This window comes from Varroa jacobsoni, unplaced genomic scaffold, assembly GCF_002532875.2.
Source record: "Varroa jacobsoni isolate VJ856 unplaced genomic scaffold, vjacob_1.0 scaffold_385, whole genome shotgun sequence".
NCBI classification, from domain to species: Eukaryota; Metazoa; Arthropoda; class Arachnida; order Mesostigmata; family Varroidae; genus Varroa; species Varroa jacobsoni.
In genome coordinates, this window is record NW_019213287.1 from 35,730 (window position 1) to 55,801 (window position 20,072).

The following is a 20,072-nucleotide window of genomic DNA, read 5'->3' on the forward strand; positions in this document are numbered from 1 at the left end:
GGTTTCTTCACCATCGATATAATCTGATGGGCCTGCCACACCTATTGATTGCATAACAGCTGCCCAACTCAAGTAATGTGTCTGGCACTGGACGAATATGCGTAGCATCATAAGCGGAGCCTGATCGTACTTATCAGTGGTGGCCGGCAAATCTATCTGCAAGGTAGTTCGGTGCGCAATTTCTGAAAAATCCTGCATGTTGCACGATGTCGAATGGAGGTATTTTTCTCCATGAAAATTTGCTAGATTTAATTGGAAAGAATTTTTGGACAATTTGGTACTAGTCTAAGTAAAACAGTAGTCGTGCTTACTCCAGAATCAGTGCAATTTTATCCGAAGTTCCAGCAAGATTTTAATCCAGATTGAGCATCAATCATATAGGCTATGAACGCTATTATGCCCGCTCAACAGCTTTTTTATCTTCGAGATTTTTTAATGAGCGGAAAATTACTATAGATTAATCCCAATGGCGGGTGTCGCTGCCTAAACAGAGATATAACAAAAAAAACACGATCCTTTTCATGCTTCTCGAATCCTTTATTCTGTACATATGGTTGTTGTTTTTTGTTTCGTTTATTAAAAGGAAATCGTACAAAATAGGGAAAACTTATATTCTTTAAATAGCTTTCATGGGCTAATTTTCGTTTTCTAAATACCTTTATAAACAACAAACATTTTTGACGGTTCATCTTATATTTCCACTATAGATAAAGTATGATTTGTATAAAAATTTCATAAAAAAGGTTCATTGTTTTCGATTATCCGCCGCGCAACAGTTAATTGTATGTGTATGTACGTGTGGATGTATATGTATGTGATTCGAATCTTTATTTGGATCTAGATTATTCTAAGTCTAGATTTTTGTTCCAAGTGAAACTTAAAAAAAAAAAGTTTTTTGCTAAGACACATGTACTGGAGCTATTCAGCGAACAAAGAAAATTACGCAATTTTTTTTACCTAAACCCCGATCTTTTGCCCATCCCGACTTTCCTTCAATTGATTGTTGTTAGGTAAACTGTGGTGTCGAAAGGACTCTTTTGAGGAATCCGTAGCTGTTGACGAGCCTTCTACGTACTGTTTCTATGAGCATTGTTTAATCATTGATAATTTGCTGACGATCGTTTACATTAGCCTTTTTGAACATGCACGCAGTCACATACATATGCACGGAGAAGGTTTAGCTGCCAGTGTGAAAAAGTCCATCTTCTTTTCAAGCATTCTAGACGCCAGTGCTCAGTGAATCGTATGTATTTCGTTAAGCTTATTTTATTTATCTTCATTTTACGTCTTTCTAATGATAGCACTAATGATAACAATAACAATAGTAGCATTAGAGTTTTCTCTCGCTGATTAAGAGCCGTCTGTGATGGTAACAGCATACAATGGCGTACAGAACATAAGCTAATAAGCAATGTCAAAGTGAGAAAATGATATGTGAAGACATTTTTCATTATATCATATCACTGACGGGCCTGCCTATCATTGCATGGCTCTACTGTATATAGTAGTTCCTAAATATCTATTATCATACCATACATTAGTAGAGGCTACATGTGACACTAGATTGCCATTGATACGGACAAGAGAAATTCAAATTGTTTTACCGTCACGCCAAAACCAGAATAACAGATTATGTACGAAGCTGGGCATCGTTGAGGTAAGAGTGTTCTATAAATGATTTTTGATACTCCCAATCTGTATCTTGCTAACCAAACTATTATCTAATAGTTTAAGAACTTTTATCATCATAAAAGTTCTTTTATTGATCAAATAATTATACCTTATTTAGTTCAAGTGTGGTTAAAAAAAAACACTATTTTACCTTAGGTGAACGTGTATTCATTGAAAGAAAGTCTATATATTGTAAAATACTAGTAAAAACTTTAGATTACGGTGGGTTTAAGACATTTGATTAGATGGTTGTAGATCACCGAAGCTCATTCAAGATTAAGCGTCATGAATAGCTAGAAGGCTTATAGGCAAACATTTAGTGATGACCTTACTTAGAAGAATATCGCATAGTTTCTAGGCTGGGGACCAAGCAGATCTGCCCGAAACCATCTCAATACTTTTTTTTTCTGTAGCCATTAGGCAGGAGCGAAATAATTGACCGAGCGGTCACATAGGCCTAAGTCTATCGACGTTATTGTTAACAAATACGAAACTTCGTGCTAACTATCATACTACATCATTGACATGGGAGAGGTGAATTTGAACACTCCTGCTATTTGTATAATAGAAGAAAATTCAGCATTTTTTTAACGTCGTTAACTTTTACTCAGTATTTACAGAGGGTTGAAATTTCAGCTGGAAACGTTCCCGGACTCCCCACATCTCCATATGAACCTCGACACAAATCAATGGTACAAACAAATACAAACACTTGAAATATTTACCGATTGTTAGATGACTATAATTCTTGGTCCAGAGATGATTTCCGATGTGATTCGTCGACTAAATGAAAAGTAGGCGCTTCTAAAGTAACGGTTACTAGGACAGCTGAATTTCTTCTATAACTCTACACTCAAAATGTGGAGTATAGGGGTTAGGCTGCGAGACTGATCAATTAGGCCATTTTAAACCTAAGCGTATTTTGTAACGTGATGGATAGCTTTTTCTTTCGTGTAATACTCTCACTAACCATTAGCAATGTTCACCGTAGTCTACCATAATAAAGTCACAGAACTGTACGGCAGTTTTCTGCTTTCAGGTAGATGCCTACCCAATCCATAGTATGCGAAAATGACTGAATAATTAACAAATGATCAATAATAGGTATCTTATCCTTTTCGAAACTATTCTGTGTATCTTCTATCGATATAGCACGTGTATGGAGAGGTGAGCGTTCGACAAAAACCGAAATCCCACAATCGTACAACGATAAGACGTAATACATTGTTGTTGAAGTTTTTGGTAAGTTTTGTAGCATCGATATTTAGAATTTTGTAGGCAGCAGCCTCACGAGACATACCGTTTAAGATAACTATTATACAAACAAATACATGTCAGATGTGGTCGATATGGTACACATATCTGCATGATGGCGCTTATCAATTTGAAGATATTCTATTTTTCCTACCAGCTAAAAAATATGTTAGCCGTTCTGTATATATATAATCGTACTTCATAGATACCTAATACGATAGACATCTGAGACTTAGAGCGTCACCTATCATTTATGTTCAGGATGTGGACCCATACGTTTGTGCAAGCTCATCTTCACATCACACAATACTATTTAGCAATTTTAAGTACTACTCTGGTCTTCAGTTTGGGATTTCATTGAAGTGAAGCCTTTTGCGAGCAATAACGACACTGAATGCGTGTTACTATACCTCATATAAGATCTGCATTGATGGTAAACTCATCATAACTTCCCAGCCGGCCTAAACCACCCCAATAATTGAGCTTGGCTGCAGGTTTTACGGTTCGCTTTCCTGATCGGCTTGAATGTTCTGGTCGGCAGCATCTTCTAGCCCATCGTATTATAATGATGATAGCTAGGTCCACCTATGATAGGACACGGCATGCCCGAAAAAAACCTGGGAATCGCCTGGAGTTGCGCAAGACGGACGGGCACGTGGTCGGGCGGAACAAAACCCATCATTGGAGTATGAATGGCACCGTCATTGAGATGAATAGCCTGACAAGTAAGTATAATTTTTAGCTTGATGCTATAGTTTGTTTGTGAAATACGAGCGTATGGAAGTATATTTTTGGCTAGAATAGTAATAGTCTTATTTATGCTTGGCTTGCATGAGCATGCAGACAACGCATTTTGGTCTCTGCACTGACTTTCTCATAGAGTTACCGCTATAGTCGTATCCGAGGCCCCCTGTAGTGATGCCAATGCGTAGGAATTCTCAAAGTTTGGTGGACGTACAAAAGGAAAAACATTTTTTAATCATTACCATACTCTTTTTTGTTGAGACATTTTTTTGTGTCCACAGCGATACGTATAAGGTTCATAAGGTGCTGGTTCTCCTAAGTGGGCCGCAGAAAAGGTGATCATAAATAGAAAAAAGAAATTCAAGTAAGCTGACCTGTAAGGAAGCTTGGACACCAGTTAGAGCGAGGCCATCAAGAGGACGAGCAGCAAGTGATACTCGGGTCATGTTGGATACCTGTGGATAAATGGAATGGACATGTTTAAGCCTATCGAATTTAGTACCCGCGATTTAGGGATGCGATCAGCGAAATAGCTAATATTCCTAAAACTAGGGAAAGCTTTTCAAATTCAGCTGTCACGTTACGTTTCACCGGGGCCAATATGTTGTTACATTAAAAAATAGTTAGTCACTTCTAAAATAGACTGTCATTGTAGAAACAGCAAGGGCGAGATTCAACTTGAAAAAGTTAATTTAGTTGATTAGCCATTTTTATAGCAAACCTAGTTTCCTCGATCTTAGCCAAAGTGAACTTAAGTCTACTTGCACAAAATCTTTCATATTAAATGGGTCATATACTGTTTTATTTTACGATTCGTTCGTGTAACCAATACAAATCGAACACTGAAGTGTTCGATTTGTATTGGTTACGCCTTTTGGATAGTCCAACTCGCCACCTGAACCATCTGCATTTTGATACCTATACTAATTTTCGATACAAAAGAAAAAGGTCAACATTTTATAATTGCAATGTTACGTTTTGCCCCTGTTAAGCAGCAGAAGCAAAACTGCTATACATTTTACCTGAAATGTCGCTTGTAATCTGGCAAGGCAATGCGCGGCCGCGGCATCCAAGGCTGACTCACGATCACCGTACACGACGTTTACCACCTGGTGATAATTACAGTGAGAATGATCAATAAAGAAATTTATAGCCAGACGATTGTCATCAACCTTATTAGAAAGAGACATTGCAAGAGAAGTCAGTATTCGCACAAAGTCCTAGATGCTTAGTTCAGACGGCAAAGAAAAATATATATACATAACGATTAATTAGATTTTATCCATTGGTAGTAGAATATATATTTGTTAGGTATAGATACCTCTCTTTGTCCAGCAAGGATTACACAAGGATAATATTGTTTACGTCCGTCTTCCATGGGACACGTTAACGTTTCGTACTTCGGCGTGCAGCCGAATAATTGAAGGGCCAAAGCATCTACCTGTCGCACGTACAAAGTTGATGGATTCTCGTACAACTAGCTAATTGCCATGAAAATCTTAATAATAACTATATAATTTATTCATTTACTCGTAGATGTTCTTACAGTCACGAACACGTATGTGATGCCTCTATCGAATATCGCAGTATATTGATAGTGATCCGATCCTATAAAATTCCTACATATTATAGTATACAGTCGTAATTAAACCAGCAATCGATTCTATGAACCTAGCAATTGATGATGGCATCGACAATGCTATACTGTTAGGACAAAGCTTCCTGCCCGATTACCTCTTTCATATGATCAGGTTTTGACGCGATCGGCGCTGGCAGAACGTACGTTGGTGAAGCCGGTAAAAGGGCCTGCCCAGGGTATGCCATCGGCTGGTCTGCTACTGGATGACGTATTTTTTGTCTTGAAGGTGGAACAGAAAATCCTACTTGCGTTAATAAGGCTGACCTAATCCTTCGGCGTGCTGGACTTAGTTTATTGAAATACATATATGAGTTAAAATGACTGACGTAAGGTTTTAAATGAAAGCGTTTTCGTGATAAACGTTACGAGAACATCCAATGTCACTTTTTTTATGCCACAATTTTCAATGCCAGTTATCCAAACGGACTAGCGGTTGTCGAAACTTCTCTTTGAAAGTATAATACACGGCACAAAGTATACATGGACAACATTGACCACTACGCCAATGTGGTTGGCATATCTACAAACCTCGGAAGCAACGCGTGCGACTTGCCTTTACGGCCTAGCGTCCTATGAGGTTGGCCATGGTACCTGAAACTTGCAATCGAATCTATGTATATCTATTGTCTTTACAATTGATTCTGTCGTTTCTCACTTTTCTAGTTCTGACTTGTGATGATTAATTCACTCAGACGAAACTTCAGGAACGGAAGTTCTATTCTTACATACGTACTATAACCGTTCCGAGCTAATGGAAACGCCTCCAATCAACGCAGGATCGCTTATCGATCACACTAGCACGGCTTATTGGAGATGGCTATTCTTCAGTTACTTTTACTAGTTGCCATATGTATATAATGAACGGTCGGTTAAATATAGAGCTTATCCGTTATACCGTCTCTCAACATACCGATTGTCACTTTCGTAATTATAGCGATCTTTTTTAGGCGGCGGCGGCTTAGCCCATTCCACTTCGAGATTCAATCCATCCAATTTGAAGCCGTCAAGTCTGACGGCCACGAGCATGACAGGATGAGCATACAATTAAATGATCCATGATTAACTCGTTATGTTGTAGTATTGTTTTTAAAAAAAAATCCTATATGCCTATATACATGCTTGCGAAAGTTCGGATCTTATTCTCAAGTACTTGGCTAAATAATTTCGATGAATATTCCTAGATGCGTTCATGCCGCTTCGTCATTTCTCTGTTCAAGCACAGAACCTAGAGAAGTAAAGAAAATAACGAGCAAAAAGCAACTATGTATTGCTTCGCCATGGAAAGATGTATACGACAAACTTTTTCATGGCACATTCGGCGTCCTCTCGTCGGGCGAAGTGGATGAAGGCATAGTTGGACGGGCGTCGTACGCGAGTGACTTCCACAGTTTCGTCGAGGGAGAAAAGCTTCAATAGCTGATGCTCGGAGACGTTGACGGATACATTGCGAACAAACAAATTCGTTACCTAAATACATTCGTGCATCAGACGAATCAATCGTTCAGATTCACAGTTCACAGCCAGCTCAGACAATATATCATTGAGAAGCAATTCCCCGTTTGTGCTCGCCTTGATTTTACCTATCACAAAATAGCGCTTTTAGAAAATTGGCGGAATGGAATCGTCTGCTACTTCGTTACTTCGTTAGAAAATTATTTTCAAATAAAGTATCTTCGTAAAAATTCGCTTATAATAGATCACAAAATACATCTGCGATTATCGATTACTCTGTGTATTTATAACGTATGTTAGGTACTATTTATTAACTGGGCTAGGCTTAAATCAGTAACTTATAGTTGGAAATAGCCATAGGCTTCTTAAATTTTGTGATTTTTGCATAGATCAACAAGGTAACCTCGGAGTCCAACCGTTGCAGCTATCGATATTATAGGCTATCTATTTTTTGTTAACCTTATGCCCTTATGCCGAATATACGAATAAGGCCACCTCAATTGAATTCCATTATCTTATGTCAACAAGATAACTGCCTCTATTAAACATTGGGTGGTAAAGATGCATTTATTTGTCTTTTTTTTTTTTTTTTTTTCTAAATTTCCCAATGAATACTAACGTTCGCCATTTGCTCGGCGTCCACTTGTGGTTCCGGAACAGCCCAGTCCACCTGTACGAAAATCGCTAAACGTTATCTAGTAGGTTACGACAATACCATAACTATTATGCATTTATAAGTAACTTAGATTGAAAGCATGGCAATTACCCCGTGCACCTACTCCTATACTTTGTGAAATAACAAGCAGAAACAGAAAATAGGTTGATTTTTACGAAGCTACATTCATACTATTGCACGGATTAATGCGGATGAGGCTGGATCAATACATCGATTGATCAACGAATTGGTCCGCCATTGATTGACTACGGAACAAAAGCTAAGTATTTATTTATTTATTGTTTTGTTTGATTTTTCGTGATTTTTTCTAACGAATGAAACCTTCTTACTTGGCATTTTCTTATATAGGTGGCAGCCTTGAAGGGTAAGACTCAATGACTAGGTGAGCAGACACACAAAGGACAAATGAGAAATCAGAAACGAAATGTACTGTAAACTAGATGACGGCTTTCGGGCCTTTTCGCAGAATAGGCTGATCTCAAATGATCTTCTGAATAAAATAATGGGAACACTCATCTTTCATTGAGCCTTTTAAACCTAATCGAAATAGTTCTAAGCGTAGATCGACCCGAAACCTTAAAACACAGGTTAAATATTCGCCAGCTAGCACTCCTAGAAACTCCCCTCGGAGGATCTCCGCCTAAATGATCTTACTACGTGAAATTTTCTACTGCGTGCTGCCAGTAAGTCCTGTTTTCGATCAAAGAACATCTGATATACCTACCTGTTTTAACTTATGCTCAAACGTAAAATTCTTGCAACTCAATTATCTATCCTTTCCATCTATATATATATATATATATATAGCTTGTTTTACCTGTATCTTATGTCCATGCTCATTCATATCCATAAACATCCGGCTTTTTTCTTCTTGCTGTAGTTCCTTACGAGCAATTGCTGCCGACCTGTTGGACCATGTTAACAACGGACCGAAAGCATACAAGCAATCATAACAATGAGTACCTGTTTCCAGTAACTTTTCTTCTCCCGTCTGAATCCTTCGTAAACAATACTGAAATGATCAATGAAGATATAAAACTTACATATGATCTGTAAATTCTACAAATGCAAAACCACGGTTTCTGGCCCGGTCATTTGCGCACGAATAAAGTATCACATTGGTTACGTTCTTCACTCGAACCGTCACCTGAGGGTAAATATATTGTTATTAGTGTGTATGATCTTACTAAACTCAGCTGATCAACTAGAAGAGATGATAGACGTATTCTCTGTAACGAGCTGTTGATCAGTCGTTTCAATTTCAATCAGATTCGGACACAGAGGCAAAAATAAAATTCGTACTATTTATGCGCGGTTACACATAAATGGGCTAGTGAACATTCAGCTCGAAGGGAACAAGGGTGACCACGCGAGATCTTCAAGCATACCCGTTCTTCCTCGTTTTGTCGCGCCGCTTTAATACAATGATGCTGCAAAATTGCTGAGATATTAAGAAATCGTTTATATACAAGAGTATAATGCATACATATATATATATATATATATATATATATTTATATGCATTATGCTGTTGTATATGAACGTATGATATAAACGATTATCTCAGGATTTATGAAAGGTGACAAAATATATTTCATTTGTGAGTCAATTGTTTATACATTGACGTTTATTCAGTCCACCGGATGATGATGACAATAGAGAAAAAGTCTTCGTTTATACACACGCACACATCAAGAAAATGTGACGCATAATCTAGACTTCAGTCGTATCGGGACCCACCTCATTGAGTATATCCTCGGCACTTGCCAATGGTGGCAGTCCGCCAAAGAAAAGTCTTCGGTTATCAATAGATAAAACGACCGCGATCCGCCTGGAACGACGATAAACAAAGGAAAAAAACTGCGTACTTTAAAGTAAACTAGCTTTAGAACGTTTTTAAAGTAAAAAGTAAATTCTATACACACACATGTTTATGTAATAATATAATAATACACAGCTGAAACTATAGTCTCCAAAAGACCTACGAAAGCTTCGAGGGAAGGTCTTAGTCCTACTATGCTGAGATACTCTCGATATCATTAAGGCCCTAAAAACGATTTCATCTCTCGTCTTAAAGCGCTTCGACATACTCTGCCTTTTATTGGTCAAATCACATTTTTTCAAATGTTAAACAATAGCAGCTATCACTGAAGGGTTTTTCGGTATAATCAATGATAGCTGCCATTGTTTATCTGAAAGCCCTTTAGAAATAGCTGCGTCGTTGCGGCTAGCAATGGTTCAGGCTATAGCACATTGGTGTACTGGAAACATAACATAAACAACATGGAAATTTCATTGATAATAGCTCTTTCGAAGACGACGCCACTCATATTAGACCAGGGAAAAATTATCGGTAAAATCGTCAATGATTCAATGGACAATAGAAAAAAGGTTTTTTTCTTTATTATGTATCAAAAAAGTAACTGTTCTAAAAACTAAAATTAGCCTAGAAAGCAATCGTCAGAAGGGGATGGGAGCTTCGCCTAATCCAACTGTGAACTAAAACCAGCCTTTTAAAATAAGCAGTTTACGATGAAAGCGTAAGTGTATACAACGGTAACAGATGCACGTTTTACTGCCTCTTGTGTATATTGATTTACTAAGCTTGAACTAACGTACTAACTAAAATTGTATTGTACCCAAATAAAAATATTATAGGGTAGATAATAGCAGAAACGAATCTTCCGACGCAATCCGAATCCATTTTTCTTTAACGTATGTTTCGGCTAGTCTAAGGAAATCTCAGGAAGGCATTGTGAAGATAAGTTCGAGGACGACAGTGCAGTCTTGTTTAAATTGGTAGCCCCTGTTCTAAACAAATCCTTGCACCTCAGATGCAGACGTCCTTCTTCGTTTTCTGGGCAATCTATTTTCAGAGATTCTACTAGATGGAACGAGGCTTTTACTAAAATTCATTTCTAAAATTATTAAAAAAACATAAAACTAAATTTCAGTTATTTCGACTGGCAAAACGTTGATTTTGATAGTGATAAGTGGTAACCTACGTCGAACGATAGACAATGATATATTAGCTAAAAAAATCGCAGTTATAAAGGCTCAATTGTGCCACTGCAGTATGCATATATTGCCACCACCGTATCGCCAACTGCGCGGATAGTAGGGTCTTCTTATTATATGCTATGTGCTAAAATGGCTAAATCCTAGATACAATTTCTATTAATCTATTTCTGCCTATTACACTTCACCTGAAACGACGTTTTGGCAACTTCTTGAGATGAATTTTTCCAAAATGGACATTCGAACGCTTTTATAATATTTTACCGAAAAATACTGAAGTACACTAGCCCGTGAATACTGATGATACGCTTGTGGAAGTATAACTAATAATCTGTTTCTTATATGTTTGTACTATCTAACACGTAGCATCAAAATATGTACTTATGTTCTCGTAGATATGACTGGTCCAATTCCTTAACGGCTCGTTGGGCGGTGGCCGGGTCGGCGTAGGTGACAAACCCAAATCCTTTGTTATGTCCTCGAGAGTCGATCATGAGACGAAACTGATATACTGTACCAACCTTAGGCATTGGAGGAGAAATCATTACAACTGTTAAAGACAGACTACGGTTACTCTGGCTATTGAAGTAGTCACTCCACTGAAAGTTCGAACTGAGGTACATCTCCTGAGAGGTGATTGCATAATGCCGTTGATTGAAATTGCGCGAATCGAATACATCTCCCGGAAATTTACAACTGATGCCTTTTTTTAGAAAAAAACAAAAAAAAGCTCGAAAGGTATTGTCGCCCGGATGCCATTGGCTACAGTGACCCGGGGAAATTATACCTTTTGGTTAGTAACTGCCTATTTCTAGTCGCATTATTTCTTCTGTTCTTCCGGCAAATAATTCTTTGTTCCACCTCGCCGATTTTGCAAGTCTATGAAAATATAAGTTAATATATTATTACCTTTTCCAAAAATTGCAACAATTCAATTTCAGTAACGTCGAGAGGCAGTTTTCCTATGAACACCTGTTGGTCAAGGACAGAGCCATAGATTAGAATAAACGTCAAACCATAATGATACGAATAAATTGAGTAGTACACCAAATAATTTCGGACATAGCTAAAATCTTTACCTCTGATCCTTTACTGGGTAATGGTCCTTGCCAATTTGTTGGGGGCCCGGTGATACGTTGTCCGTTTCGCATCATGAGCGGAACGCGTCGGTCATTTCGAATTAAGTCCTCGAATTTTCCATGTTTCAATGATTCATCCTTGAAGCTGGCCACAGGCGACACCGACTGCGCGAACAGCGTTCAAAATACAAAAAAAAAATATATATATATATATATATATTTATTTAAGGCAGCACCGTTTAGCCTATACAGCTGTACAATGGAACACTCTTAACAAAGGCCTCTCCTAAGTATTTCTAATTATGGACAGAACTAACTCTGGAAATGTAGACCAGTTTGTTACTTCACATTATTTGTACGATACGAATGTGAAGTTTTAACGCATTGGACCAGAGCTTCGTCAGTTACAGGACCGATCTTCAGTGATGCAGCTAATACCAACAATATTTTAAGTAACTTCTGCTGTATTCAGAATACTTGTTCTGATATTTATCTTTCTCTTCTTGTTTTTGCCTTAAATATAAACTAGACTAATGTTTTGAAGTTCCAGTGCAGCGTTAAGGGACTACTTCAGACACTTGGCCTTTGGAAACACTTCTCGACCACCTCCACTGGTATATACGATTACTGCATTGTGTATATATATATATATATATATATTATAATGGTTCTTACATAGAAAAAGAAACTTCCTTACCATTTCTGTCCGTGTCTGCAAACGACAGGAAGAATCTGCAAGTCAATACGTATCCCTATAGTCAAATTAGCCTGCTGGTATGTTGTGCGCCGTCGTTGTAGAAAAGCATAGTTGAAAAAAAAGTTTTGCCTACGCAACAAACTTGCGACAGACTACTTTCTAGTGTTATCTGCTGTATCTACATAGATCACGTATATAATAAAATGGCGTAATAAATAAAAAAAGAAATTGTGATTATTAGATAGGTGGCATTTGCGCCAAATAAAGCACTCGGCCATATTGCAGAATGATCGTATTGCAATTCGATGAGTACGCTCGAATACATCTACGCCGTAGCATCACGTGTAATCCCGTTGCCTTATGGAAAAACAGGTATAATGATCATACTCGAATCTCGAATATCGATCTGCCCCAAACGACCGCTGCACGCTCGAAGGGCAGCACGTATGCATGCACAATGGAATCAGCCCGTATGATTGCCAAGGGCACCAGGATCCCCACGTGTTCAATAATCAACGGGTTTCGAGACGAACAGCCAACTGAGTGCAGCTGCGCTGTTTACTCTGTTTTTCCGAATAAAAAAAACCGATTAACCCGGACAATAGTGGTAACAGTTATAATGACATTGGCAAATCCGCAGATCCATGACCTTCACTAATTTGTATATTTGACTATACTATCGATACTCATGGCCAGCAGGCGCGCGCGCATAGATTTAGGCAGATGTACAGCGTAGACGAGCGCTGAAAGCATTGGCGATTGCGCGGAAGGGGGGATGGGCTGGGGTTCAATGATTCATTGCGGTTGCTGGTTGTATGACAAGAAAGCTGACCAATATGGTTATCGTAAGACGACATTTCATTAAGTAGGGTGATTAGTATCAATAAACAATATGTCGACTATTATTCTACTGTGAATAAAGAAGCAGTAAAGGTACCACGAAACCGCATTAGTATCAAAATATATACTTTGAGTGTGGTTTCAGCAGTATCTTGGGGGGCTGACTCAACGATTTAATTTGGCTTACGAACGACTTGACGAATAGCTCTCACGATTTCGTTATAACGTATTTTTTCGTCGTGTTAAGTTTGCAGTTGTGTTGGTAGACATAATATGGCAGCGTTCGATGTCATATTTAGGTCGGTGCCGACAAGCAATCAGATGAAACGTTACGTGACGATAATTTAACTGTGAATCGTATCGGGTGAGTTAACGTTCTTAAGAATCAACTGCCCGAGTCACGATTGAACGACGTCAAAACAGCGTGACAGCCTGTGTGAAAATACGACGAAAAATTAACGTTATAGTATTGGTAAATCGTTTTTGCTCGTTTCTAAGCGATTTATATGTAAATATTGTTTACGGACACTAGGCCTCACATCTAGATATTGGCCATAATTGGGTAGCGGAAAACTATATTACTCAATTTTCCACAACTTGTCCCTGTACATAAGTACTCGGTGTGGAAGCTTAGGACGCGTTCAGACACAATCTTCCCTAAGTGCCCGATGTTACCGTGTGGTACTCCACATCAGCAATCACACAGACGTGTGCCATGAAGCACTCCGTCCGTCTATACGCGAACCGAACTATAAACAAGTGGCATTGAAAAAAGGTGCATGTACTACACTACGCTAGTCCGAAAAGCACAAACGACATACGTAATTCTCGTAGCTAACGAACGTTACCCGACAAACATTTGAATTAGGTTCTACCAGGCCGCGCTAACTTTGTTAATGCCGATTGTCCTACGTCTCATTTGGATCAGGCCAAGAGTACCGCGATGTACGTCGTTCAGCACAATGAGAGTCGGCGATTTGTTCACGCTGATTTGGAAAGACTTCATTATCGACAGTTCGTTTATGGGAATTGATGATAGGCGATGGTTGTACAAATGGCGAGCTCCTGTCTCTGTGTATGATAACGAACACCATGGTAGATAAAGGTGATCCAACATAACTATTACTGCTAGCACCTTCAAAAGTCATCTGTTTAATACAAAATATCGACTTGTTTGATTTGGTTTTATTTGTCGCATTAATACTATGAAGGAAAAAAGTACTTTTAAATTACTGCCATATTTACGGCATAGCCGATTTTGCAGGCTTCAAAAAAAACTAAGGCAATTATACTTTATCTGCCACGATTTAATTAACCTGACGGATTTGATTCATATGACTTAAATTGAAACTAAATAAATAATAGGATACCAAGCCAGGGGTTCTACGGGCTGCATTCGTCCGCACGAAACATAGCATGCCCATCTAAAAATGCTACTAAACATTGCTTGCTTTACGAAACGCACTTATTTTGTTAGAAAACCTCTCAGCAGTCACAGCTCTATAGATACACGATATAGGTACTTGACATACTAGTTGTGAAGGCTGTAGGACAAATCAAACGCTTTTGGGTCGTCCGCTTCTGAATTTCCCAAACTGCCTCCGGCGCGTGTCCACTAAATTCTCAAGCGGCACCGCTACGATGACCTGCATTAAGAGCCTCTATACACTTCAGTCAGTTAACCTTCAGTAGGAATTATCTTAGGTAAGAAAAAATTCCCCTCTATTCGATCATGAGATTGAAGTACCTCATGCTAAACTGGACCTCCGTTCTTCAACAAGCTAATTCATTGCGGTCGTCAATCCAGCAGTAAGAGCATCACAAACGAGAAATATCTTTGCCAATGGTTGGAATATACAATCGTGTTTCGACAAATTCAAATCAGCAATTCTGAAGTTATGGCTTTGTGTGGTGCGGCAAATTCTATCACGTCTCGTTCCATTTACACGGATAGACGTGGATTGTCATCGATTTTCTGTGTTATCTGCTATATCAGATCGTCAATATATGAAAACTCATGCACATTATTTGTGTTTTTCAATTGTCGGCATACACAAAGCTTTTCGAAATTATGTACACGTCGTACGTACGGTTCTGAAAACGAAAATGAGAATATATCAACAGCCTTTTCGTACTAGTCGTTTAGTGATAGTACGAAACGTCTGTCAGGATTGGTTACTGGTGCACTACTTTATAAATGTATCCTATGACAGAGCGCATGGATAACGTTGCTAAGATAGAAACGAATGCGAAGCTGATACGGAAAATTGAAATATGAGAAAAAAAAAAATCTAACTTTGCAGCATTACTGGAAACTAGTCTAGTATCAGACAAAAAAAACTTCGTGCATGGGGGACCGGCATCGTGCTCAACCCTCCACCGGGGCACTCGAGATGTTGACCTAGCGTACGATGCTCAGACTTTTAAACTTACATAAAAAAAAAACTAATCGTTAAAAAACGATCGATCGCATTCTCTTTCGATTAATTACCACGACTTTCAGTAAAAAGTCGGGAGTCAAAATCGGTCTTTTCTTTTTTTTTTTTTCTACAGATTTTCGAACGGATTAAATAATTTTTTTTTTAATAAATTTTTATTACCGCGTTTGGCATAGCTGGCCTAGAAGGCAGCGTGCGCATTATATGCGTCCCACACGACGTTGCATTTTTAAAATGGTAGTAAAAAAAACAATTGAACGAATATGTACCCGTTTACTTGGTGTGTGAAGAAGGCCTTAAAGCTAAAAGCTGTTATAAACATTGACGTGTATGTATCCGACAGTCGTACTCGTTTCCTGTCTCCCGGTGCTACCGACACGCGGCAGGCGACGACTCATCTAAACTCGAGTTGACATTCGATTCGAGTGTGGTTATGCGTGCCGAAAACATATTTAATAACGGTGGTTATTCGAGGAATGGCTGAATACTTTTTCGGGGCCAGCTGATTTAAGCGATAACATAAATAGTTGATTTGTTCATTTCTCCATAGTCATGGTAGGATCGATGCAACTGATGGTTCATAACGGTCATAATGAAAAATCATTGCGCTGTTGCCATAAAACAGATTCGTAGTCTCAACCATTCGATCCTAATCGAATCGATTTTAAATTCGCATAGGCTAGAAATAGGCCTGTTGTTTATCCTGGAACGGAAAGCACACAATACTGCGCTCAAACACATACAATTATACTTTAATAATTCATTTACTATTACTACTACTACTACTACTACATACTATGCTACATACTATACTACTACTATATACTACATACTATACTACTACTATACTACTATTATTACTACTATTATTACAACTACCACTACTACTACTACTACCACTACTACTACTACTACTACTACTACTACTATTACTACTACTACTACTAGACTACTTACTATTACTACTACTGTAAATCGGTTTCTTGTGGATCTCTTGAAACGGAAATATTCAGCATTTTGTGAGCCCACACTGCCCCCTACTATACTCTATTTATCTGAATTCTACTATCCAGTTATATAATATAACCTCTTATTACGTCGTGGTCATAGATATAGTCATGCTAAGTTCCAGTGACCATCGGTAAATACCTGAATATAAAAAAAAAAAAAGCTAGAAAAGCATAAATATTATGATGTTACGAACAAATAACATCACGATCCATTTAAACCATTTGTTTTTAAAGTATTTTTCTACTTATGATTCGTGACAACGGGCGATTGACGGATCGCGAGTTACGGGATCGTGGCCGAAGGAACACAAAATGGCAACCCAGACACTAATGTCCTGTTCACGTCGAACAACTCAATACATCATTGGTACGAAACAAACTATACTATGAAGCTAATCAAAGGGCAAGATGTTAGTAGAACCGGTGGAGTACGCGGTGCGGATTTTTGGCGGATAAGTGTTATAGCTGCTGTGGTAAATACCCCGACAGGCGCCGTCTCGCTAGCCCGATGGTAGCTCGGTCTGTTATCAGATATAATGTACCCTTTCGAATTGCATCAATGATATTCATAATCCAATTACTGAATAAATAATAATTCGATAAACATAACAAGCAATCTTTGTGTGTTATTGAAATGAAATGCGGTAGGGCAAATTTTAATCAATGCTCACAATCCTATTTGAGCACCACTACGCGCTAGGGCAAACGTAGTCATGATCCTTAGATACGAATCGCATTGTTACGCGCTGACCGCCGTCACCTGTTGTAACTTATGCGTAATCCTGTACAGCTTCGTACACGATAAAGATCACAGTAAGTACAGTAAAAAGCAAAGTTTTTGTAAAAAAAAAAAAAAGAACAAAAACCCTATTTATCATGTTCTTAGTCACTTGCTACTCGATTTTCCTGCCCCCTTTTATGGCCTAGTAGTGCTTACTGGCTGGGTCGAAACCATAGGAAGATCCTCATATCCAATATATCTACATACTGCGAACAGTGATCAGTGGCAGTATCTGCCAGGAACACTTGTGTACACCTAGCAGTACGATAGAAAGCAGAAATAGATTTCTAATTTAACTATGGGCCTGTTATATATGAATAGGTACGTTCTCGCTACGCATATAATTAAGTACTTACAAAATAATCGGTTTTAAATGTTAGAGAGCGAAAATGGATGGCAATAGGTCATATTCGAAACTTTCTTTTCAGGGATGTCCCGTGAACGCACACCTAGCAAAAACCTGTGAACGCAAATAGGACCTTACTATATTCGTGTAGAGGACCTGCAAATAGATCGTGCTTTCAGAATCAGCAAGAATTCAACTGTCATCGGAAGGAACACTAGCTTCATTATTATTTTGATTCGATGGATAACCGATGTGGTCAGAGCTTGAATCTCTATTCTACCAGAAATTTAATCAGAGTTACAAAAGATAATCGAATAAACGTTACAGAAGAATTTTTTCTGGGGCCAACCTCTAAAATGTATAATTACCCCCTGTAAGCTACGTTTTTCATATAAAGCTGAACAATTTGTAATTTAATTTTGTACGACAAAGTCTTCCAAATACATTACAAAAGAAAATAACAATAAATAAAAAAATAGACCATGTTAAATCGTTAGAAAACTGCATTACTTCCTACTCCTTGACGGACAGATGATTCGCTAGACACCATTCGTTACCCATGCAAACGTTTCTCCTTTATCTATCATAATCAAACACTTTTGAGATTACCAATGTAACAATGTTGAGCCAGGTTCTTTTTTCAAGCTATCAGAGTACGCTCCAGACCCCGCGTCGACCGGCAATGTACGTTCCAGTCGCCGCTGGCAGCATCGATAGACTTTGAATAAAAAATTAAGACAAAGAAACAGTAATTCGCCTATGTTATTATGCATTCTTAAGGGAGCGTCTAAAAGTAGGAAGTAGTCCTCGAAAGTGACTGAAACCCTCACTATTTGGGGGTACTATATATCCTTAAAAACTAAACACAATCATAAATATAGTAAGCGCATCATACTTTCCAGCTATACAGGGAAGGCAGTTATCCGTGTCCGTAAGATAGAACTGTAGTCTAGCTATTGGCTATACTTAATCATTTTTCCTTTCTGTTATACCGCCTCAATAGGTTTGTATTACTAGTGACAATGTATTGTCATGACAACAGGTTGCTTTGCACGAAAAGACCATTGAGAAATTTAAGGTACATTGCACTGTTAATCGTATCGACCGGATTAAGCTCACGGAGCAGCCGATGCTGAGGAGCTGTCATGCCCTAAACTCGAAAATAATTTTTCAGAGCCAATGATAGATTTAAATCAACCGCATTGATGTAGGCACTTTTTCTCTGAGAAGTTAACTTTCGATAAAAATCGTTTGCTTCTCTCAAATTTTCTGCTCGCACCTTTTGATAGCGATCAGTCTATCTCGATGCATGCCTCACGTGGCAATCTATCCAACGCCCACCTTGCGACACGGTTGCCATTGTATTCAGCATCTTCTTGTAATTAATCTTATAGCTGATGTTTCGCAGCCTAAAATGATACTTTTTTAAACGTGCAAAGAAATTACTGACCAGAGTTGTGCTCGAACGAAAAAAATATAGGGCGATATTAGATACTTAAAGTGAACTGCCACTTTTATCAAAATTGAGCGCAAACAGAAAGAGATACAAAGACGTGCCTACTTCTAACTAAACCATCCGTCATAGTATAGCTACCCACAAAATGATACCCAGATAATGTAATTAACTGCAACGTTAATTTAATGCAGTGCCATTAACCAAAGGAGGGGAAATGTTTCAATGCAGACGAAGTACGAAGACCCTAGTCCTGGTGAAAGACAATTTGTGATATTTACAGCCTCAAGTCCTAGACGCCGCGTGTCGCAAGTACGACTGGTCTGCGTATTCTGGTGATTTGAGTGGGGAAGGACGGTGACACTTTATTGTGTCTCATCTCCATCTTCATGTACAATATTATATTTCCTTAAAGGGAAGGAGCTCGTAACTATCATGTACTCGAAAATGTTCAGCGGTCTCCGCGGCAGAACCTCGAAATAATTTAGCGGTCTAGTAATTTTTGCTGGAAGAACAACTTATTGAGGGACTGGTCCTTAGCTTTCTGGATGGTTGCTTGTTTTGGAATTATTTCTCATCAGATGTCCCATATTGGAACTATCTCTCTCCCGCAGCAATTTTGCAATTGTAACAGGTTCTACAGATTGCTAAACTTCTACGTAGATTTCATGATTGTATAGAGTATCAACAACCGCTGTCGTCAGATTGGAGGTAGTAAATTAGGCTACACGGCCAAAGACACGCCATTATGGGGTTGCTTAAAGAGGATTCTTTAGAGGGAATTAGGGGGTTTCGCTGCAATATCTCAAAATGTCAGAATCATTATTGTCGTTTAAACACTTTTATCAGAAATGTGTGCGTCTTCAATTCTCGACTGTACAATCTAAAGTACTTCAATTTCTTCGTCAAATAAAACATTTGGCTATTTTTTTAGTGAATTCTTATTGACATTTAACACTAGACGTCATAGTGCA

At 38.4% G+C, this 20,072-nt stretch overlaps 1 protein-coding gene across 9 annotated transcripts in view; it reads right to left on the minus strand.

The window, feature by feature from the left end:
• The window catches only part of LOC111259921 (RNA-binding protein 47), a 50,679-nt gene that overhangs the window by 27,865 nt on the left and 2,742 nt on the right, over positions 1–20,072 (minus strand). For 6 of the 9 annotated variants that reach the window (XR_015310792.1, XR_015310795.1, XR_015310790.1 and 3 more), the window contains exons 2-16: positions 12,231–12,265; positions 11,534–11,698; positions 11,364–11,426; positions 10,836–10,975; positions 9,177–9,267; positions 8,480–8,583; positions 8,254–8,341; positions 7,380–7,430; positions 6,609–6,775; positions 6,219–6,317; positions 5,837–5,899; positions 5,404–5,527; positions 4,991–5,110; positions 4,692–4,778; positions 4,044–4,124 (exon numbers count right to left, since the gene is read on the minus strand). Coding sequence is in view for 3 of the 9 variants with exons in the window: in XM_022832309.2 (XP_022688044.1) it covers positions 3,473–3,643; positions 4,044–4,124; positions 4,692–4,778; positions 4,991–5,110; positions 5,404–5,527; positions 5,837–5,899; positions 6,219–6,317; positions 6,609–6,775; positions 7,380–7,430; positions 8,254–8,341; positions 8,480–8,583; positions 9,177–9,267; positions 10,836–10,975; positions 11,364–11,426; positions 11,534–11,698; positions 12,231–12,233 (1,617 nt within the window). In the remaining 6 variants the exon portion in view is untranslated. Of the gene's footprint in view, positions 1–516; positions 3,644–4,043; positions 4,125–4,691; positions 4,779–4,990; positions 5,111–5,403; positions 5,528–5,836; positions 5,900–6,218; positions 6,318–6,608; positions 6,776–7,379; positions 7,431–8,253; positions 8,342–8,479; positions 8,584–9,176; positions 9,268–10,835; positions 10,976–11,363; positions 11,427–11,533; positions 11,699–12,230; positions 12,540–20,072 lie in introns of those variants that run through there. The other 3 variants (XM_022832309.2, XM_086968076.1, XM_086968077.1) reach the window with 3 other exon arrangements.